The sequence below is a fragment of the Brugia malayi genome, assembly GCF_000002995.4.
Source record: "Brugia malayi strain FR3 genome assembly, contig: Bm_v4_Chr1_scaffold_001, whole genome shotgun sequence".
NCBI lineage: Eukaryota > Metazoa > Nematoda > Chromadorea > Rhabditida > Onchocercidae > Brugia > Brugia malayi.
In genome coordinates this window covers 10056717-10081593 of record NW_025062475.1, presented here as the reverse complement: position 1 = coordinate 10081593, position 24877 = coordinate 10056717, and the positions used below count along the sequence as shown (strand labels likewise).

Genomic DNA, 24877 nt, shown 5'->3' with positions numbered 1-24877 from the left:
AAACAAAAGGTAAAGAAAAAATTGTAATTTTTTTCAACATAAAAAAAATTGTTTGTTTGTGCTTTTTAAAATAGAGAAAAATTAGATGTAATAAACAGTAAAAAGCAATAATAAATCACTTAGAAGGAAAATTAAATATAAGTTTTTTGAAAAATATACAATTATTTTTAAACAATAACTTATCAAACCGAAATAAATAGCATTAAAAAACGAAGTTTGAAAGAGAAAAAAAAAACAAATTTTAAAAAAAGAGAGGAATATTAAAAAAAAAGAATAATATGGAAACAATGAACTGACAATTATTACTCGAATTTTTTTTAAAAATAAATTTTCTTTTTCATTCTCTTTTTTACTACGCCACTAATGACTTCTTTCAAATTTAAATAAATATCAGTTTCAGAAATTTTCATTTTGACAAAAATTTTAGCGATTTATTTGTAGCCCATATAAGAATTTTTAATTTAAATTTTGAATCGAAATTTTTATTTATGAAGAAAAAAAAACAATGAATATGCAAAAGTTATCAAACATATTGCTATTTTTAGCTTTTGTTTTACAAATAACTTTTGCTTTTGTTGTGATCCATTTTTTCCCAAAAAAAAAAAAAAAAAAATGACAAATTTTATTGTCAATTAATGAATATTTTAACGAATGAAATTTTTGGTCGCTAGTACAATTAGATTTTAATCTTTGAGGGAAATTTATTTAATTTTAACTGAAATATAATAAAAATTTTCAAGTTGTCCTTTTTCTTATTCTATAATTAATAAATAAAAAACAATAACAGCAATAATAATAAAAGTAATAATAGGAATATATGATTTTCAGTTAAACAATAACGAAAAAAATTTAATGTTATTGCAATCATTTTTGTTCATTTATGAAAACAATAACAATAATAGGACGAGAATAGAAGAAAGAAAGAGAGAAAGAGAAAGAGAGAGAGAGAGAGAGAGGGAAGGAAGGAGAGAAAAAAGCAAGTTATGTTATTACTGCATTTTAAGTTTATCTAAGAAAATGTATTGCAAACATTTTTACTCATCCATTAAGATTCTATGATTGCTTCTTCTTCATTAAATCGCAGTGAGAAAAAAGTAAAAGAATTATTTGCAAAGTTATTTTCACGGACAAAATTTTAGAAGAAGGAATCAACGAACTGATTAATTAATGTTCATATATTATAATTACAATCATAATCTAATAAATATTTTTATTGCTATTATTACTACAGTTACTGCTACTGCTACTACTACTACTGCCAGTATTACTACTACTGCCACAAATAATCAATGTAGAAGGTAAAAAAAGTTTATTTCAATTATTGAAATATTGAAGTAATGCAAAAAAATTCCTGAGAGTTTTCCGTTTATTCCATTTTTATGAAAAATCCGTCTGTTATATTTTATTTCAATAATTTAGTATTACAATTTGCCTATCTCCATATTTATCAGTGATAATACAAAATGATCAGTGCAGAAAGTAAGAAAAATTTACTGCAAATTCAATCATAATAAAAAAATTAGCAGTAATTAATAACTCAATTCTAATTGCTTAATAGAAAGTTAGTAGTAATTAATAATTTAGAATTTATTGTAATGAAATATTAGCAGTAATTAGTGTGGCTCATTGATACAGTTTTAACTTATAAATGAATAATGATTAAAATAATAATTTATTAACTGTCAATAAATATTCAAAAATTTAATGACATGATGAAACTAAACAATAAAAAACCAATAACTAAAGTATCTTTTGTTATTCATATGAAGTAAGATCAAAGAGATTTTCAAGTGGTGTAGTAATCCATAATATCATATTTTACATTTTATATAGTTTTTTTTTTTTTTTAAAGCTATAAATTTAATTCATAAATTCTAATCCACTGAAATTGGATGTATAAGACAAATTAAAAAATCAAAAAACGTTAAAACTTGAAGAAAATTTGCAAGGGCAAACAGAATATATAAGTTAAAATATCTGTATGTAAAATATATTTTGTATATATATAAGTTAAAAATTTGAAAACTATTAATGAAATTGAACTATAGCTAATCAATCATTTTCTATGAAAACAATTCGATTGTTTAACAACTGTTATCATAACTTAATTTATTAAATAAAAGAAAAACTCGCATGTTTTCTATCAGTAGAAAAGGAGGGATTTAAAATAAAAGTAAATTTAAAGAAGTTAAAATAAAAGTAAGTAAGGACAATAGCTTTTCATAAGATGGAAGAACATTTTTTCAAAGCGAAATTTTTCATTAACATTACTATCACTACTATTGTCATTATGATTATTATTTGTTATTAGTATTATTTTCATTGTTATTACTATCACTATTGTTTTTATTATTACTCTTATTATTGTTGTTACTATTGTTATTGTTATTATTATTATTAAGTAATATTATTATTAGATAAAATTTAGAATTAATTTCTCTCAATAGATATCCATTAATAATAACATTTCATCTTAGCAAGTTAGCATTTGATTTGCTTGCTTTGATGAATATATAACAATAAACTTATTATTGACATGAAGCATTTACTCATTAATGTAATAAAAAATGTTTAAAAAACGAAAGTCACTTGAAGATTTCATTGATTTTTTGAAATTTGTAAAATTTTGATTACTATGTTTTAAAGAAATGAATTAAATGCATTTAATTGATAGTTCACTAAATATTAATTAAAGAAATTAAGATATTATTGCAACATGCATTTCATTGCATTGAAATTTTAGTAACATCCAAAAATTTGTGCAAAATATATTAAGAAAAAATTCAGAGAATTGATTTTATGATGTTATCAAAATATCAAAAATAAGACTGATAAGAGAAGTGATAAGTTTCGAAGTGATAAGAAAATAAGTAAGCAATTATTTTCAAATTCATATATTGACAAATTGAGCATTGAATAAATTTTATCTTGGTTTTCGAATGATTTTATTTATTACTCAGTTTAAAAAAATCTTTTCCAAATTTTTTGAAATAATTTTATCAGCCATATTTTATTTAGTCGATATTTACTATATTTAATAAAGAAAAAATGCGTTAATTAATTCATTCCAGCAAGCAGTTTAAAACAATTGCAACTTTCTTGGTTAATTCCATTTGATTTTTCTCACTTATTTCTTTTTTTTTTTATCACTAACTGTTAGTTCCAATGATATATGCATATTCAACGTCACTAAAATATTAAATTTATCTTTAATGGATTTACAGAATTATCACAAATATTATTAGTGATATTTGCATTTGTCATTTTCTATAGTTTGGCAAATATCAGTATTATCAGTGTGATAATAAGATAATGCCAAGATATAACAAATTATAATCTTAAACTTTGCTGGAAAGATGATGGGATAATGGTTGTTTCTTAGGAAATATTCAGATTTATTTCAAATCTACAATTATATTTAATTATAAATTTTTTCTTTAATTACAAAGTAATAATCCATTATTTGCTACAAATTTTTGTTAACAAATGTTTATTAATAAAATTAATAAACAATGGAAATTATTTCTATTTTATCAAGTCAAATTAGAATTTATTTTTCCAACGATTTCAAATCCAATTTGCTGCTCGAAATGTTAAAGTTTTTTTCTTGTTTATGTTATACTTGAAGTTTTGACGAAGTATTTTACAACTTTAAAATCAAATGTATGTTTTAAAAAAAAAGAAAAGAATTGCTTTCATTTTTTCTAACTGATATATATCAATCAGGCTTACAAACCATCAATAATGAAGCTTTGAATCAGTCTTTTATTTGAAATTTCAATAAAATTTATTGATAGTAATAATGTCTTATTTAACTACAAACAAACACCATATGCTTTAATTAATTATGTTATCAGACATTTTCAATGTTAGACTTCTTCACTTAATGAATTTGTTTCATTAGTTAACATTATCAGCAGAAAATGCAAAAAAATAAAAATAAAAAAACTTTTCTATACCAAAAAATTTTACTTTCTCTTTAATAATTGCAAAATAAATGATAATCGTTTGAAGTTTTAAATGCAATTAATATAATTATTTGACAAATGCAAATTTTATAATAAAAACAAATGTTTATTGATTAGTATCAAACAATAATTTCTTTTTTCCCTTTTATTAAATTTTAATTTGCATTACAGTTTTGCTTGGCATATAAATGATATTTAAAGATTTAAATTGAGTGATCTTTGAGATATTTTTCTTTCTTTTGCATTTTTAATTTGTAACATACTAATTGAAATTTCTTACTGAAACAATAAGGTAAAAAACAACGAGAGAAAGAGACATGAAGAGGAAAAGAAAAAAAGGATAAATTGTTGGATCTTATTTGCCGGCAAAATTTCCTTCTAATATGTCCAAAAATTATAGACTAAAATGTTTTGTAAAAGATAAGATTAATATTTTTAAGAAAGATAGAAATGTGCAGAAAAAGTGAATTAAAAAAATTTAGTAAAATTCTACCACTTTTGATAGAATTTTTTTTATTATGTATCACTTTTGAGTAAATTCCATTTCGAATCGAAATCGGCCATTGCAATTTAATTTGATGAATTTCTCTTATAGAATATACTGTCATCTATCACCTTGAAAATCAATCTTTATTAATATTAATGATAGAAATTATTAAGTTATTCACTCCTTTGCACCATCTGATATATCACATGAATATTTATAATTAAGATTAAAAATTAAATGAAGTTATTTCTGGTATTCAAGTTCAACCAATCATAAGAATGATTTTTACAGCGATGACCAATAACTGATGTATATTTCGGTTGCTTCTACAGTTTTAATAAAAAGAAAAACGATTAACAGATAATAAAAAATCAATAAGAAATCACTGAATAAATCCTACAATTTAAAAACCAATTATTTGAAATTTTAAATAGCTTAATTAAAATGGAAAGAATGAAAGATGACATACTAGTTTGAGTCAAGTGATATTTTCAAATAAAAAAATAAGGAATAGAATAAAAATAACGGACAGCAATGACATATGAATGATTACTGTAGATGATATTATAAACAAATCTAACCAAATATGGTATTAAATGCTCATTTCATTTTGAAAATATAATTTATTTCAGGAATACAATTAATTTGGGACATATAATCAACGCATTGCTCAATGATTATGATATCCATTTACTACCATCTAATGAAGGTGTTAATGTTACAATTGAAATGCATGTGCAGGTAGGTAAACACCATCAACTGGTCATCTTTTCAATTAAATTTCAAAATTTCAATTTAGTCATTTGTGAGTTCAGTGAGATTTTTATCTTTCTTACCGATAAAAAGGAAGTTGAAAATCTTTTTCAATAATAATCGCTTATATTTTTAATCCTTTGTTATGTTCCTTTTTCTTCGTTACTTTATATTTATTGCCTTCATCAACTTTTTTTTTTTCCACATTTCACTTTTATTTATCATTCATTATCTTCATTTTGAGTTCATTATTTTTTATTCATATTTATCAGATTTTACTTTTAATTTAGAATTTATTAACTCCCATTCATGTTTTTTATATCACTATTTATCACTTCTCATTTAATTCATTAGTTTTTATTTTGTTATCATATATCATCATAATTTATCACTTTCTCTTTAAATTTATCACATCTTACTTATTCAAAATTTACTATTTTTTGAACTACAAATGTCTTTGAAATATTTGGACGTCTTCATTAAAGTTATTTTCCAAACAGACTACGATTTAAAGAAAACGAAAAAGGAATGAAATGGAAAGAAAAAAGTGAGACAAAATTTTTGATCGTTAGGAAAAATTATTGAAAATGAATGTGGAAGAATGCATATACTGTTTATTTTCAGGGTATTACAGCCATTTCGGAATTAACCGGTGATTTTGAATTAGACTTTATGTATAGTGAAATCTGGGAAGATCAACGATTAAATTTTAAGCAGTTAAATATTTGCGCAACAAATATTACTTTAAAAGGTGAATTTCGGAAGAGGATTTGGACACCGGAAACATGTATTATTAATAGCAGGCATTCATCGATACATACTTCACCATCAGAGAATACTTTCATTATCTTATATGAAAATGGAATAGTATGGAGTAATTTCAGGTTGGTTTTAAAAACAAAAAGAAGTAACTTTTAAATTTTTTCATATTAATTTTGATATTAATTAAACACTTTTAAATTTCATATTAATAATTTTGATTTTATCACCTTTCTGCACATTATATGTAAGTATGACGAAATGAAAAATTGATGAAATGAAAAGTAATAATATGACATACAAAAATATTCGTTTATTTTTTTGTTTGGAACTAATTATTTAAGAAGAAATGACATGACAATAAAATTATCAAAGCCATATTTTTATCATTTCATCCTGCAATTTATTTTCCAAATCTAAGTATAAATAATGTAAAATTTTTTAAAACATTAAGACAGTATATTATAGATTCTAGAACTATTGAAGTTTGATTTTAAAAGTATTAATTAATGTTACTATAGTTTTTTCTATTTTCAGACTTAAAGTTAGGGCACCATGCAAAATGGATTTAAGAATGTTTCCGTTTGATTCAATCATTTGTAAGCTTACTTTTGAAAGCTATTCGTTTAATGCTGATGAAGTGCGATTATTTTGGCATGAAAAACCATTAACAATGATGGAAATAGTTGAGTTACCTGATTTCGAATTAATTGGTTGGAGGACGGATCATGAAAGGTCACAATATCCGAATGGAGAGTGGGATAGGGCAATGGTAAATTAATTTTGCTTACTAATTCGGTCAAAATTTCCAGTATATATCCAACAATATCCTTACTAATATCTTTTAATGTTAGAAATTTTTGCAAAAAATTCAAAATTTAATTAATTCAACGAAACATTTTTTTTTGCATGAACCAAAGTCAGATATTCGTTTGCGTTAAAGCATTCAAATTAACAATTTATTGTTTCAAAAAAATGTAACAAACAGGAAAAAAAATTAATATTTCCAAATGAAAATAAAATCTAATTAAAATTTTTAATTAATCGAAAAAATGTTTCAAATTTAATCTTAATACTGCTAATTAATGCATTTAAAAGCTGAAAATACAACATTTCATGAGTTAATGTGGTTAAAAAAATCATTCTTGGTATATTTATGTATAAAGAAGCAGCAATTATTTTAAAAGTTCTTAACTCTGTCGAAAAATACAAGTGTTTGGCAAATTTGTCAAATAATATTTGAATATTCCTTAATTGTTATTTGGAGCAACATTGGAATTTAAAGTAAAATAATAACTAATTTTATTGAATTTCAGATTTTTATTAAAAAAATTTTTTGCAGGTTGAATTTAAATTTGCACGACGATACGGTTTCTATCTCTTTCAATCGTATTTTCCAACGTCATTAACTGTTATTAGCTCTTGGGTTGGATTCTTTTTTGACGTACGAGCTGCTTCCGCAAAGTTAGCAAATATATTTTTATTATAAATTATACTCCATAGTGTATGATGTAAAATATTTGAATTTCGCACTTTTTATATTATCATATTTAAATACCGTATCTATCCCTACAGTAACAATTTCATCTACAGTATATACAATCAATCCTACCGAACAACAGTACCATCACAAATTCGATTTTTCAAATTCAATAAATAAAAAAATTTCGTTTTCTTTTTAAAGGATAACATTGGGTGTGTCATCGTTATTAGCAGTAAGTTTTCAATTTGGTAGTGTATTACGTCATTTGCCACGTGCTAGCTATATCAAAGTTAGTTTACGCTTATCTTTTTTACTTCACTTTCCATGTTTCTTCTTTAAGTAATCAATTACTGAAAGTGCAATATTCTATTCAACAATTAGTTATAAAATATAAAACGGTAATTTCTACAAAAGTTTTTATTTTTCAAAAAAAGAAAAAGAAGATTATTTCATATAATTATACTTTTGTTAATTCATTCCTTTAAACTCGCTAATAAAAACAGACAAATTTCTTCCTTTGAAGAAAAAGAACTTTTTTGAAAAAAGTTCTGGCATAAGCCAAAATATATTTTATTTGCTTTTCCAACATTCATAGCTTTTTAATCGTTGTTCTGACTACAAAAAAAGAAAAAAAAAAAAAAAAAAAAACTTTAAACTAATTGAATTTATCCACGTGATATGTTTATATATTAAAATTAAACGTTTCAGTGCTTGGATGTATGGATGATCAGTTCGATCATTTTTATTTTCTGTACACTTGTTGAATTAGCTATCATTTGCCGGCTTAATCAGTTAGTATTCATTACATTTTGTTGAAATTTCTATTAATTTTAAATTTGAGAACAAATTTAGCAATCAGTGAATAATTAACAATATGAAATAGTTGAAATATGAAATCGTTATGAATTATTATTCAATTTAAATGAACAATTTTTGCTTTGCATTTAAACTGCTTCACTAAAGTCGATTTGTCTTTTTTTGTTTTACAGTTGTGAACGCGAAAAACAAATTGGAAGCCATGCGGTTAATCAATGGATCAATCAAATAAGGTTCTCAATAACAGATATAATTTCTAAGAAATAGCTAATAAATTATAAGTTTTAGCAAAATTTATAATCTGCCATTAAAATTCTATTCCACTCTAAATATATTAATTAATTAAATAAAATAAATTAATGAGTAAACTGGATAAATAAATAAATAAACGAATATATGCAGGAAATATTATATATATATATTAGCAGTATTCATTTTAACTGGCAACAAATTTAACCTATTGAAGTTGATTAAATCATCCATTCAAAAATTAGTGTTTTTTTTTTTTTTTTGAAGAAAACGGAAAAACCTGAATGGAAATTCAAGTGATAGCAATGTGAAAGTTTTACGGAGACAAAATATTTCATCCATAGTGAATCTAGAAAAATTGCGCAAAGCAGGAAATGCTACAACAGATATTGATATTACTAGTGATAACAAAGAGAATACTTCAAATGAACATCGTTTTTTTAAATGGGTAACTTTCTTCTTAAGTTTTAATAGAAATTCAAAAATTTATGCATAAATCTTTGTCTAATAGAATATATTAAATTTTCTTCATATTTCTCCTTCGTTTCTTTTTTTGGTTTTTTCATCTTCAGCCAATAATAGATATCAGAAAATTATTGGTTCAACTTCGTGATCGAGATTGGACGATTACTGCTGCACAGGTATAAATTAATGAGTAATTTTTTTGTTTCTCACAATTAGTTTTTTTTTTTTTTTTTCACCAAAGATAGTTATTTCTTTTTAAACAAAGAAATAAGTGTAAACATTTCAATAAATTTATTTAATAAATTTAAAGGAGAATGAAAAACTGTAAATCATTTTAATGAATGAGTTTTAGTAGTGAAAGGAAAATAAATAATGGAGGAATTAAATCAAAATTTTACTTGATCAAAAATTAACAATGTATTATAGAGAATTTTCTCAAATAAAAATATAACTGACAAATTGAAAAGCAAAAAACTTGTTTTTCTTTTACTGCAATATAACTTCACAATTAATTCAGGACATTTGTTGTGAGTTATAGTCGAAAAAAAAACTTTTTTTTTTTTTGAAGATCAAAGTTTGAAAATTTAAAAAATAAGCTAAAAGAGTTTTATTTGTTTTCTTTTTATCGTTGTTAAGAATTGTTTCATATATTCTCGCTACTACATTAAAAGTAAATAAGAAGATGTATAGGTTGATGGAACATATAGAGATATTACTTAAGAATTAAATGAAATTTAGTCCAAAAATCTCAATATCTGAACCAAGCAGGGTTCTGAAATGGAATCATTTTAATGCTTAAATTTAAGTAAAGATTTTGGAATGAAGTGACTAATTCATACTGAAACTTAAAAATATTTCTTTTTTTTAAGGTCGACTATTATTCAATGCGATTATTTCCTCTATCATTTCTTCTCTTCAATATAATGTCAGTTATCATTTATAAATTGTGACATTCAAATTTGGAAGTACTAAATAATCAAATAACCCCTACTTGTATACTTATGTAGAAGTGTTTAAATTATTCGCGATTCAAAAATTTTTTAAAGACCAAGGAGAAAAACATATTTGCAATGCTTTGTTTAGAATAATTTGCCAAAAAAATTTTTTTATCAAAATTTTAATTGATGAAACTAAAGTTATGTAATATAAATTTTTTATTATTCTAAAAAAATGTCGCAGAGCACATTGAATTATCATTAAATTTATTCCGTTAAAAACAAGTTAAAATACTCTTCTTTTTTTAGATATTGGACGGTGTATATTTCGAAAATGGATGGAGCTTTTTGATATGCTAGTTTTCGGTTTAATAATTTGAAATGTTATCTAAAAAAAAAAAAAAAAAAAAAAGCTTTCAAGAGATGTTAACTTCCGTGTAAAATTTGCACGAAGCAAAAAAAAAGAAACGAAAAGAATTGGCAACGACGAGAATTATTTGAATTTATTCAAAAACGAAAATAAGTGAATTATTTTAAAAGAGAAAAAATTAGGAAAAATTATATGGAAGAAAAGAAGTGAAAGAATTATTGAAAAAAAAAAAACAGTCTTTTGCTTCTATTTGTTTGTTTTTCCTTTTTTTTTTTGTCAAAAAATCACAATTCACTAAAACAAAACTAGATAATACCATATGGTATTATCTAGTTATTAAAATTTTATTTCCTCACAAAATAGTGCTCACCAATTTCATTAATAAATGAATAAAATATTTATTTGCCTTTGCATTTGAAATATAAATTAAAATGTATTTTAGCAAATTTATTATTTACTATCATTTATTATATAATTAAATTACGAAAAAAGTTTAAATAAAAAAGGAAGAAAAAAGTTTGCTTATTTGAGAATTGCAATTGTGTGATACGAATTAACTATTTGCGATAAGAATGATAAGAATTAATTAATCAGTGGAACAGCTTTTGCTTCACAAGTGATGCAGATGACCAGTTCCTTATGTAACCTGTACTCGTTTCTGCCTTTGTTCGATTAAGTAAATGTCTGAAAGATTTTCATTAAAACTTGTTCTCGAGAGTTTCTGCAGGCAAAAGTATCACCAGAAATAATTGATGTTTATCGGAGTATCAAATAGCACTTCTCAACCAATCTTTAAATCTTTTCTATTATCTTTAATTGCAAGTGCCCTTTTTCCGAATTACAACTATTAAATAATATAAACAGCCCTCTTCCCTATGTGGAAGAGACATTGTGCACATTCATTTACAACTGATATTAGTTAACGAAATCTATTATTCGTCTTATGCTGATCTCTTTACCCCCTCCTTTGTTTTGCTAGCATTAATTTATAAATTTAAATTTTATATTTCATAAGAGCAACAACAACAGCTGCAGCAATAATTTTTCAAATGATAGTGTCATCATCGTGTAGCAATGAAAATAACGTTGTCATTTTATCATCTATAATTATATTTGTATTATTGCGGAATGTGACATCTCAACCGACATTGGTAAAGAATTCTAAAACATTTCAAAGCTGTAAAGCTACTTGTAGCTCTCACATAACACTTCCTTGGTAAGTTTATTCTTCAATTTTAAGCAGCATTTCATTGCTAAGTATCTTTCTAGGAATAACAATTTATATTGATAAAGAATAATTGAATTATAATATGAAATTACAATATGCTTGAAGAGAAATGGAAGATAAGGATAGCATAGCTCGGAAATGAAAAGCATTAGCGACTGATGTAAAGAACTTAAATGACTAGCTCAACTCAATTAATGAATTAGTAGATAGTGAAGATTAATTTTTTTTTTTAAATTTGTTTGAAACATTGTTGATTTTGCTAATTAGAATGATCAAAATGAAATGTTACTAAGATTTGAATTTATGACAGAAATTGAAATATTTGTTAACTAATCTATTTTGGACTCTTTCCTAACTTCTTCTCTTTTAATTTTGTCTTACCTCATTTATTTTAGTTCAATACTCCATTCATTGTTTATTTTGTTATTATATTACATAAAATATATAATATGTTATATGTTATATCATATCATACATCATATTATATCACATCATACCGTACCATATAATACCGTATTATATAACAATAAAATGATATATATCGTATCATCATACGTGTCGTACTGTATTATGTATCATATAATGGATCACATCTTAATCAGTCATCATATCACATCACGTATCATATCAATCATCGTATCATCATATATATCAGATCATAACAGATCACATATATCATATCGTATCACCTACCATAAAATGAATTATTAAATATAATTTGTAAATTTTTAATGGAAAGTAACAATGAATCAGTTTAGTGATTTTGGAAGTTTGGATCGATGCATCATGCAATCATGCCAAAATGCATGTTGGAGGGATGGTAATCGTAAGGTACAGTCCTGTTTTTGTCGAGGATCAGCAGAAGGTCCAACGTTACGCGCATGCTTCTGCGGTCCGTCTAAGATTCGAAAAAACAGCAAACCAAGGAGAAAAATATTTTTTATATAACAATTAACTTCTGCTAAATATATTTGCTTCACATAATCATATTAAACTAATTGTTATGTGCTATATCGTACTTTTTTGTTTACTCGATGCCAATTAGTCCGATTTTCAAATTTGCGATTTGATCCTTTTCAAAATCTGTCTCGCTTTTAAAGATTAGGAGATGCTTCATCCCTCATTTACCCTATCGTATTAGAGTAATCATGTATGTTCCTTAAAAAACTAAATTGAATCTGTTTTTTTCTTCAACTACGGTCTTACTTCCTTGTTATCCTACTGCAAATTTTAAATTTAATGCTAAAATTTGACATTCAATTGCGACATTCCTCACTTTCAAAACAAGGATAAAATATTCTAATCTTTCATTTATTTGATTTGAATTTAGCTCACATAATTTATTATGTGCAATGAATCTTATACGTTGTCATCCACTGTATTCTTATAAATTTCTAGAGTTTTAGACATTATTTTTTCGTATTTTGAATCAATAAATGTTTTGAAAATCATTGGTTGGATTTTTTTTTTTTTTAAATAAGAATAAAATTCGCACAGTAATATAAATCAATAAATTTATTCATAGTCATGATATCAATAAATTTATCAATAGTTATTATACAAACTGAAGCACAGATAAATCATTCACCCGGCACAAACCATCAAATGTCATTGTGTTGCAACTTTTAACTTGACAGGCCTTATCGGTATAGAATTTGGCCTTATATTGGCGTAAACTTGAGTGATACCTTCATTTTCCCGTAGCATTTGATACAACTGAATGATCTAAAAAATGAAAGTAAAATTCCTATTTCATGCATCAGAAACAAGTTTTAGAGAACAAATAAAACAACAGCTGCAACTAAGCAAAATAGCCGTACCTTTTCTGTTTCATGTTTCTCTATTTCAACCGGACTGACTGCACGTAGTTCCAAAGCAGAACATTTAACACTAAAGCCTTCTTTTTCAACAATAGCCAATAATTGAGCAAATTTCTTTCGTACGCAAACTAATTCATAAAATGTTGCTCCATCCTCTTCAAATTTATTGACATCATCGCAATCCAATTCTATACAGATTTCTTCCATCTAAATAATAAAATCTTACAAGAATTCTACAAGTAAATAAAAACGAAAAAAAAAAAAAAAACTTTGTTTTAGAGTTCACATTATAATGTACTGAAATTGCCAATAAGGATTAGCAATCTGAATTACAGACTGATTATAAAAAAGTAAATGAAATTGATAGAATTCTGAAAAGCAATAAATAACATCTTCGACATTCAATCTAATGTTTATAAATAAAAAATCGCACATCACCAAATATACGAAATGGAAGTGTCAATAACCTCATCTAATGATAATGTTTTATTGGCCTTAATAGCACTAACGATAATAACACCTTTGTCCTCAAAACTTCGGCTATAATCATTCTTTGACAATTGAAATCCATCGCCAATCTGAAAACCAAATCCATAAAATAAGAAAACCGAAGTTAGTAGTATAATTTAGGATTTTAAAAATTTATACAGAAAAATTTACACAAAAAAAATTTATACAGAAACAGACAAAGCTTTTATACAGATGTTGTTACAAAGATCACTTTACTGACAAAAAAAAAAACTGACAAGAAAAAAATATCTTGTTTGAAATATCTTGTTTTTGAATACCTTATATACAGATGTTGTAAGAAACTCTAGCAGTTTTTTTTGTGATAAACCTTCCGATTCGATGATAAAAACTGATCCAGAAGGTCCGAGCAAAGTAATTTTCGCTGTTTTTACTGGCTGGAGCTAGAATAAAAAGAAAAAATTTTCAACAGTCCAGTAAATACATAAGAAATTTAAAGTACTTAGAATAAGTAAAAGGAATATGAATATTGCATGCTTAAAACTGAAATAGACTGAATCATATAACATTTAATATCAATTCTCTTTTACATCTTTTTCGGTATTAATTGAACAGCAGTTTGTTAGTTTTAGAATAGAAAACGGTAATTTGAACTAGCAAATTATAACGATGAACGATTATAATATTTAAGCAAATATTTCTTTAAAGACTGCAATTGTAATCATTTTCTTTACCAAGAAATCATATATAGAGGAACATTTTATTTCTATCAATAAGTATGAGATGAAAAAGCGCAATAGATAAATATTAATGTAAAATGATAAAAAGATATTACGGTAAAATGATAAAAAGATATTACGGCAAAATGATAAAAAGATATTACGGTAAAAAGATGCATTATAAAAAAATTTGATTCCAAGCTAAATTAATACTTAAAACCACTTTATGAACTGCCTTAAAATATTGTAGTAAATACTTGACGAATATTAGCATAATTTCTACTAGACATAATCGAAATGGTTAACTGGTTACGTTAATATTTTCCTTCAAAAAAATTATTTTTACAATACAAGATTCTTACTTGCACATTCTTTAAAGCACGTTGAAAGGTTTCATCAGGAAAGTTTGCGTTCCTATATTCCAACTGCAATTGTACTAAATCTTTGTTGAATTTGAGATCAGGCCCACCAGTTCGAACAATTCGTTTCATTTTAGCCATTAATTGTTCAGCTGTTTTTGTTTTATTAACCATAGCTGCAAGCTAATATCAACTCGAATTACTCAAACGTATTAATATTTAACAGACACATAAAGAGAGAAATTTGAAACATTCTAATGATTACTTTAATTTTTTATTTTTTAAATTAAGATTTGATCGCATCTTGAAGATTTGATCGAAAACAGAAATTTGAGACAGTTCAACACAGTTGGGACATAAATGCAACATAAAGTGATATACATGATATGACATATTATACCGCATCTTGAAAATTTTTGCCAAAAACCATCAGATGAGCTTATAGAAGCATCTTTAATTGTAGTATAATCATAATTATATCTTTAATTAACTAAATTTTTCTAGATTTATTACAACCAATCAAATTCCAATTTGAAAACAGAAATTTGAGACAGTTCAACACAATTGGGACATAAGTGCAAATAAAGTGATATACTTGACATATTATATCATATACTGTCATATTATATGGACAGTAAACAATAAAAGTAATATGCAAATAAACCTTAGTATCCTTAATGTTATCCCATTTCGAATGACCTTTCATGAAATGTGGTGATACCCACAGTCGCCTTGCATGTAGTATCATTCTACATCGAAATATTTCCATCTCCTATAAACACATAAAAAAAGATATCACCGAAAAATGGATGACAATCAAACAAACGATCCTACTCCGTGAACTTCGTCATTCTCTAGAAAAATGAAGAAATCAAAATTCAACAGATTTTATTTCATGCAAATGAAATTATCCGTAAATGAAAGATTAACACCAACAAAGACAGTTCTTAAGAATTCCCGAAACTGACCCATCACTACCAACAATGAGAATCCGGAATGCGCTTCTCAGCAATAAAACTTGAAAAATTGTTAAAAAGTGACCGTTTTCAACGCGATCATCTGATTGGGTTTAGGTTTCAGTTGCCAAAAAGGTAAGTCTTACCTTTTTGATGAGTTGGCGTGACGTAAGGTGCTTGGTGTGGGGTGCCTTAACATGGGTACTTGACAAATAAGGAGGAGTAGTACTTGAGGTAGCACAGTGGTACCTCAGTACCACGGTGTGTATAAGTTAATGCATAAAGTTGAGTTGGTGAATAATATTGTAATTATAATTAAATGTATAAAATATGCATCAACCGATTTGGAAATTTATCGATACAAAATATTCTACAAATCAAAGTAATTTATGTTTGCTTGAGAAAATGTTATTGCTAATGTTATATCTCTTATATCTCCAATTTTTAAAAAAAGATGAAAAGTTAATAAGTTAAAATCTTCAAGAAGAATTGAGATTATGTTAAAATCTAAAGATTTTATGATAAAATCTTAAAGCGCTGCTGAAACTTGTTTCATAATTTAAATGGCATGGATTGGCAAAGTGATTTAAAATTAATTTTCAGTTATTGGAACTTTTTATGTATTACAAATAACTTCTAGCATACTAATTGAAGAGTTAAATCTTAATTTGTATTTCTTTTTGGAATAAGTTATGGACAGATTAGAGATTAAACTGAGACCTCTAAGAAGTGAACGTATCTTTGAAAGTGACAGTAGTGCGACATCTTTTTTTCAATATTTTTATTGTTGCTATAATTTCCGCAATGAAAAAATATTCCTTACTTCCGGAAATATTGCAAGTGATTTCAATATTATAACGCTAGTTTTAAAATTTATCATTCCCTTTTGTTTTTAACGAATCAATGACGTACATTCAGGTGAATACAGCACAGGTGTGATACATTTCTATTCGGTTGCGTGTATTTAGGTATTCCACTCTAACGATTCCGACCATTTTGGCCGTTAAACACACGTATACATACATACATACATACATACATACATACATACATACATACATACATACATACATACATACATTCATACATACACATACGCACATACACGCACATCTGAACGACAATCCAATCAATTAATGATTACTGCATCGAACGTTGATATGATATTAGATGGAATAATATTTTGATGATTTTATGAGTAATCGATATTCTGTTTCTATGAAAAGAAAGTCTGATCGATAATCAATGTGTTATGTGTATCAATAAAACATCGGTGATTTCATTTACAAGCACTTTCTCACTCTTTTTTATTCGTTGCAGATATTGAAAAAAATAGAAATAAATTATTGGAATTGCTGGGATTAGCAAAAATATTTCATTTACTTAAAAAGACAAAAATTAAAATCAATCAGTAATTTATTCAATCAATAAATTATTGAATGGATGATTGATGAGCATCATATTAGGTAGTCTAAATATGATAAATGCGACCACATTTATTCAGTTCCTTGATCAACAAGACGGAATGCTTCCAGGAATTCATTCAAGTCAATATAACCATCCTTATTAAAATCAATACTTTCCGCTATTTGTTCCAAATGAGGTATTTTTAGTGGATTACGAGTATATTGGCCCAAAATTTTGCATGCATCGATGAATTCATCCACAGATACAAAGCCTGAGTTATCCTAAAAATTTTCAATTATTTGTGTTTTAAATGAAACATTGAAATTAATCGAATTAATCAAACATTTCGAAAAAATGTTTATTAAAATATTTCTTACAAGAAATAATAAAAATTAATAATTGATCGGTATTAGAATATGTAATTTGAAAAAAAAAAAAAAAAAATGGAATAATTTTACTTTATCCATAAAGCGAAATATTGCTTCGAGAGAATCTTTATGTCTGTATAATGTTTCTATCACATGTGGTTTCTTCTGAATTAGCGATGCATTAGAGTGTTATAAAATATTATAATTTCTTTTTACTAATTAAGAAATTTTGTTTGTTTGCTGTTAGTTATTCCAAAACTTTATCATTTTACAACTGATATTAATTTTGTTTCTCGTTGAAAAAAATCTTTTTTTAAATCCATAATTTTTAGAATTTTAAATATTAAAAATAAAATTAAAAATTTTCCACCTGCATTATTTTCTTATCACCACTAAAAATTTGTACAGTTGATGAATTTTGCTTGTATAATACATTTTTACCATCCTCAGTTACGGTAACAAGTCGTGGAGCTAGTAAATACCATGGCAAACTAAGGCCAGAAATACTTTCCACACATTTGCACCATTTATGGATGGAAATTTCACCTTAAATTTCAAATATTTGCACATCAGTAAATGGTTTTGATAAATTTTTAAATATTATAAAAAGTCTTTCTTTTTTTTTTGATAAAACTGAACCAAAATATTCATTGAATTTTCATTTATTTTAAATTGATCAAATTTCTTTTTTTCTTATTTACACTAACTTTTGCTAATTAATTTCAAATAGAATTACCAGTATTTAATGGATCCAAAATTTCAAATTCATTTTGTAGTTGCTTATTAAATACATCCAATTGTGCTCGTAAATTTTGCATAGCTGATTGTTCCACAGCATCAATCCTAAACTTATAATTTTATCCTTCATTAAAAACTCTGATTCTTCTTTTCTATCATTGTATGGAAGAATTAATTATTTATAAACCAGTAATTAATACTAGTTTATTTATAAACTAGTAGTAAATCCAATATTTGCTATATATGTATATTCATTGTTAGTTATCTTTTCAAAATATTTTACGGACAATTTTTTCTATTTGTTAAAATGCAAACAACAAAACATAAAGATTTTTTTAAATTGTTTTTTAATAACTATTACAAATGATAACAAAATAATTAATAATAATAGTATTCAAATTTTAAAAATGTTAACTTTTGATTTAATAAAATACCTTTTTTAAAAAAAAATCTAATCTTTTTTTATGCTAACAAACTAAAATAAATTTTTGCTTTCTTTTTTTAGAAAAAAATAATTTAACCTTTCTCTTGCACTAATAACTTGTCGATGTGCCTTGGTTGCTTGATATTGTACAAAATGTGGTTCATGATTAGCACCAAGAAATTTAACATATGCACCTCGATTACTACCATATTCATAATAATTTGATGCGGAAAATATAGTTAATACTTTGTCGTTATGTGTCAATTCATATCCTTCATACTTGCATTCATGCGATCGAACAATCATATCCAATTGATGCCTTTGACAATAATTTAATTATTAAACCAATGGAAAATTAATAAATGAAATGCATAAATTATGTAAACAATGAATAAATAAATCAGTAGATAATAAAAAAAAAAAGCTCACAGTTCAATGTAAAAATAAAAATTCACTACTTCATTCATGTTACATAAGCAGTTATTTGATTTAATTTTAATTCTTGTCCATTATATTATTTTAAAAAAATTTTACTTTCAATTTAATCCTTCAAAGTAGTAAATTTTTATTACTATATTAAATTAATGAAATTTTAATGGATTCAAAGCAGAGATGTTTTTAGATTAGAAGAATTATTTTCGTTTGTTAAAACCAAATTGCGCTTACTTTTCAAGAAATGTTCGAGTAACATCGGGACCAAAATATGTTCCGCCACCTCGGAAAACATTTGCCGTACAACCATTTTGCTCTTTTGGATCACTCCATAATATATCCAAAATTAATTTCCATTCTTTATCATCAACACTTTTCCTTTGCATGCCAACAAAGTAATGCGGTGGCCTGAGCACTGATCCATACTATAAGTAAGAAAACAAACAAAAGAAACAGAAGAAACAAAGACAGCATGCAAGCAAGTTTATTTCGTGAAGAAAGTCTGAGAAAAATGGATTATTCTTTGGAATTTCATTTTTTAAAACAATCAGAAATTGAAAGAAGAAAAAAAGTGTTAAATTTACTTCATTTTCATTTCACGATCGATCATATTAGTCACTAATCGATTACTTTTACTTAATCTCAAATTAACTAATTACTCCTATTTAATCTCTCCCTCCTTTGATTAGTCACATTTTTTATTTCCTTTTCTTGATCTATTAAACTTTCTTAATCGCTTATGTTATTTCATCTTTCTTCATCGTTTCTGCTTATTTGAAACTTTTCTGAAAATTAATAACTTACCTGATACCGAGGTAAATTTTTAAGTTCATCCAAGTTTGTTGTATCCGAAATACCACCATGTGTAACAAATATTTTATTATCAATAACTGTTGCAAGTGGTAACCATGAGAAGATATCATCCAGTAATTTCACTAATGCATTTGCTGATTTCTAAATTCTAACTTTATGCCAATTTTAATATTTTATGAAATGAAGTAAAATATTTATTAGTCTGCTATGTAAGCATTCCTAATTAATAACTTCCATTAAACTATAAATGCCATATATATCATTTATAAAGAGGAAAATGAGAAATAATGAATCTGAAATATTCTTTTTTTAATATTTACTTTAAAACTGAAACTGATTATTCATCACAAACTACTTTTTTCTTTTTACTATTTTGTTATACCTTATATTTTGTCATTAATTCTTTCACAAAACCATAGCGTAGATTGATAATATGATCTTCATGATTACCGCGATTTAACACTACTGATGACGGATTTAAGATGACAAGTGCGCAAAGTACCACGAATACTTCTATGGACTGAGTACCACGATCAACGAAATCGCCATTGAATATGTATGGATTATCAATCGATGGATAACCATTCTAAAGACTTCCTATTTTATTTCTATTAATAATTATTATTATTATTATTGTGTATAACTATTGTAAGGATACACCTTATAAAGAATAATACATAAATCATCAAATTTTCCATGCAAATCTCCGCAGATTGTAATTTGTTTTGAGAGAGACGTAGATAATTCAACAACTGTTGGAAGCGTTTTAAATACACGCCGAGCTTCATGTAATATCAATAATATGTAACTGATATGCATTATCTAAAAATGTTAATGATTATTTACTTAATCATTAGCTATAAATTAGTATAAATTCATGTCAATGTGTTTTGGAAAGTTGATAAAATTGAAATCAAAAATAAAAGAAAAAGCTCAGCAAAATAAAACTTAGAAATTTTTTTTCTGTTTAAAATTGTATCTTTCTTCTCTTTTAATTCATTGCAAACATTATAAATGCTAATATTCGCATTATTTAAATTTTAATTTGTTTGAATTGTCGGTAAAATTTGAAATTGAATATAAATTTCATATTTGATTATAATATTACTTCCTTCATCAAACAATTGAACATCTAGCACTTTTTTTTCTTCAAAAAAGAAAAAGAAAAGGAGGAAAAAAAGATTGAGAATTTATTTAAAGTATTATGCTTACTTTATTATCTTTAAATGCATCCATCATTTGTTCAATGTGAATTTTTTTGAGCGGCAATGAAATATTGGGGCCTTTGTAGCCTTTCTCGACTTTGAATGATTCTGGTCGGGTCATTTCCAATAATCTCTTCTCATCCGCTGTTTCATTTCCTATCATTTATCTTGGTAATATGGTAGCGAATTCTTCACTCATCAATAAAACATAAGTAAAACTAGAAAAAGTCAAATTTTTAAATCTAATTTTATTTCTAATTTTAATATTTATTTTTTTCTTTTCCACTAATTTCCAGCAAAACGTTCTCATTTTTTTTCTGCTTCAACAATGAGCTGCTTATTCTATGATCAAAAAAAAAAAAAAAATATCGAAAATAATAGAAAAAAATTATTTTAAATATAAAGTCTAATTCATTTTCAACTAATCGAAAAAAATGAAATAGAATAATGGAATAAAAATTAACATAAAATGTTTTAAATTTTAACAAGATTTTTCTTATTAGTATATATAAACTAATTTTTTTTTTTTTTTTTTTTTAAATCTTATACAGTGAAGTTTAAGATATAAAAGTTTATAGTGTTATCAGTTAAAATTGAACTTTCCGACGTTATTTCTTCTCCTCTCCCATCATTTTAATTTTTTCATTTTACTTTAACATCATCAATTCTAAAAATGACAACCGTGTGTTAGCATGGCGGAATGGTGCAATTTATCCTCCGTTTCATTCAATGTATCGATTATTTCGCTGAAAAAATTGTACAACTGCAACAAAATGCTTCCTTATTTTTGAAAAAAATTCGAAAAAGAATTAAGTCACCTTTAATTGATTCTGTTCACCGACATACTCTAATGCTGTAAATATGCTCCACGTTGCACGACGACGTGCTTCCAGACGTGCCAAGCAACGTCTATACCATTTTTGAATTAAGATGGCAGCTTTTATCGCTGGAAAGAATTTTTTGCTTTCCAAAAAAAAAGATTATAAATTATAAAATGGTTTCAAAAAAAAAAATGAAATTAATGAGAAACAAAAAAATTTCTTCTCTTTTTTTTTTTTTTAAAGTGAAGGTAAATAATAACAAAACAGAAAAAAAAAGCAAAACAAAATTAAAAAAAACTAATTATTGTTGCCTCATTTAATTTCATTTTTTTATTATTATTCATTTTTTGTCATATATTTTAATAATTTACCACAAAGTGATGAAAATCATTTGAATAATGTTTTTATTTTGGTTTTTCTTTCTTCAAATTGTTTCTTTCCTGATTTCTTCGAAAGTTTTCGGAATTAATTTTCTCGGTTAATATATTGATGAAATAAGAAGGATGCTTAATAAACAAAAGGAAGCAAAGCATAACGAAGAGAAAAGCATGTTTACCTATGATGTCGCATGCTTCATCTCCTCGATAGGAGACTTAATTAGTTTTCCTGGCTAATGATAACTTTTTAATTGACGAAAGGTTAAAGTTGCAATTATAAATTTCACTAAAGTAGATTCTCAGAGCCTAGATGAACTTAGTAGAAACCTAATGATAGGACCAAAAGCTATGCAAATAAAATCTCTGCCTACCATATATTCTACAATAACTCATATAGCTTATTTGCATTTATTTCTTTTGCAACATGTTCTGCATACATTCACTTGTACTGTCAACTATTTTAAAAGTAAAATTACCAACTGAAATAGTAATTGAAGTTTTACCTAACAATCCGACTGCTATTTTTTCGAGTTCAAATTTCGCTATAAAAGTTGCAAAAAAAATTGCCAAGTTTTATAAAAACCCTATTGATTCGGGCAGAAAGATGAGAGAATTTAAAGGAATAATTATACGTAAGACTTTGAACAATGAAAAAAGCAATCAGATCTATGCTAAGTGACTCAAAGAAATATTTCCTCTCTTTGGGCATGGTACTGCTGTACGTGAAAAGAAGGAAGAAATTAATCCATTTTACAACTTCATTGATTAATTAAATCAAAATGTATGAAGTAATAATAGTAATAAATAAATAATTACGAATAATAAAAATAATGATAATAAATAAGTAATGGTAATAATGGGTTTGAATGCATCACTAAAATTTTCTCTTTTGACTAATTTTTCAACTTTTAGCTTTTTCGGGAGTCGAAAAAATATATTTCAGAAAATGCAATGATCGATTAGTTACTCCAATAATTAAAATTAAAATTTTTGTTTTTTTGAAGAGTTTTTTTTTTTTTATTATTATTATTGTAATTTATCACATATCTCTCAGATGAAGCAATATGACAATTTCATGAAGTCTTCTTTTCACGAATGAACACAGTGTGTGTGGTTTTGGTAGAAAGTTTTCAACTAGTTAAAGAATGCACTTTTCTATTTCAAATTTTTATTTTAAATTTTAACTTAAAACAAAACGGAATGATAAATTTTACAACTAAAGTATTGAATCACTTGCAATATTTCCGGAAATAAGAAATATTTTCATTGCGGAAATTATAGCAACAATAAAAATATTGAAAAAAAGATGTCGCACTACTGTCACTTTCAAAGATACGTTCACTTCTTAGAGGTATCAGTTTAATCTCTAATCTGTCCATAACTTATTCCAAAAAGAAATACAAATTAAGATTTAACTCTTCAATTAGTATGCTAGAAGTTATTTGTAATACATAAAAAGTTCCAATAACTGAAAATTAATTTTAAATCACTTTGCCAATCCATGCCATTTAAATTATGAAACAAGTTTCAGCAGCGCTTTAAGATTTTATCATAAAATTTTAGATTTTAACATAATCTCAATTCTTCTTGAAGATTTTAACTTATTAACTTTTCAACTGATAATCTTTTTTTTTTTTTTTTTTTTTTTTTTTTGAAAAATTGGAGATATGACAGACATAATCTTAGTAATAATACTTTACTAAAATAAAACAAAGATAAAAAGAGCAAGTAAAGTGAAATTTAAAGAACGAAAACTCAAATAAGTGATGCAATATTAAATTCTTCACGGCTTTTTATTTTAGTTTTGAAACTTCATTTATTTCAAAATGTAGCCAACCACTGTGCAAAGTGAAAGCTTAAAATTTTGCAAAAAATAAGTTATGGGAAAAAATAAGGCAGTATTTATAGTTTAAGTGCGAATTTTTAAATCTGAATTGGACTTTGAACTTTAAATTTGAAACTTAAAAAAGTGCGATGTAAAACAAAACTAGACATAAGGTACACTATCATCATAATATATTTTATTAATCTAATCAGGTGTAAACCATATTAGAAGTTTTATTTTAGATTGAAATTTTAAGCTATAGTTTAAAATACTTCCACCACATTAATATTATGTTATAAAATAAATTGAAATCACTTTTTTTTACATACACATAGAATATTTAACCATTAAACTAGCAGTAATTACGAATTGAATAATTTCTTCATTTTGAATTAAAATTAGAAGAGCATTTCAGGGATGGAATGAAAGGTTTTGCTGAACTTACAGATTTCAGTCGGTGGTGCATAAGGTGATGGATCGTGAAGTTTTCGATGCGATGAACCACATCCCATGATGAAGATTTCCGAGAAATTTTGCTAATAAAATAAATCAAAGAAGGATTGTTTGATGGAATGTTCAAATTCACTTGAAATGAAAGCAATTTTTTAATAGCAAAAAAACAAAAATTTATC

The 24877-nt window shown here is 25.3% G+C and overlaps 3 protein-coding genes across 3 annotated transcripts; 1 reads left to right on the top strand and 2 right to left on the bottom strand.

The window, feature by feature from the left end:
- Nucleotides 1–1167: 1167 nt before the first annotated feature.
- Bma-lgc-50 (putative glycine receptor like protein T20B12.9 in chromosome III, putative) lies at nt 1168–10267 on the top strand (the record flags this gene model as incomplete). The annotated part of the gene is made up of 12 exons (XM_043077360.1): nt 1168–1298; nt 5088–5196; nt 5833–6092; nt 6505–6739; nt 7310–7431; nt 7652–7739; nt 8159–8241; nt 8440–8499; nt 8783–8963; nt 9088–9156; nt 9850–9905; nt 10225–10267. 12 exons carry the CDS (start codon nt 1168–1170, stop codon nt 10265–10267), a joined length of 1437 nt encoding a protein of 478 aa, XP_042933294.1.
- A 2854-nt stretch (nt 10268–13121) lies between these two features.
- On the bottom strand, nt 13122–15648 carry Bma-taco-1 (Hypothetical UPF0082 protein RSc2190, putative; the record flags this gene model as incomplete). Its single annotated transcript, XM_043077359.1, has 6 exons — nt 13122–13238; nt 13334–13540; nt 13801–13911; nt 14122–14244; nt 14883–15062; nt 15544–15648. The coding sequence occupies 6 exons, from the start codon at nt 15646–15648 to the stop codon at nt 13122–13124; spliced, it is 843 nt and encodes a 280-aa protein (XP_042933293.1).
- Nucleotides 15649–17331: 1683 nt separating this feature from the next.
- Nucleotides 17332–24757, bottom strand: Bma-pef-1 (the record flags this gene model as incomplete). The annotated part of the gene is made up of 13 exons (XM_043077358.1): nt 17332–17523; nt 17701–17775; nt 17981–18156; nt 18347–18453; nt 18870–19091; nt 19439–19629; nt 20009–20158; nt 20400–20603; nt 20678–20839; nt 21230–21378; nt 21904–21985; nt 22041–22168; nt 24691–24757. 13 exons carry the CDS (start codon nt 24755–24757, stop codon nt 17332–17334), a joined length of 1905 nt encoding a protein of 634 aa, XP_042933292.1.
- Nucleotides 24758–24877: the final 120 nt, after the last annotated feature.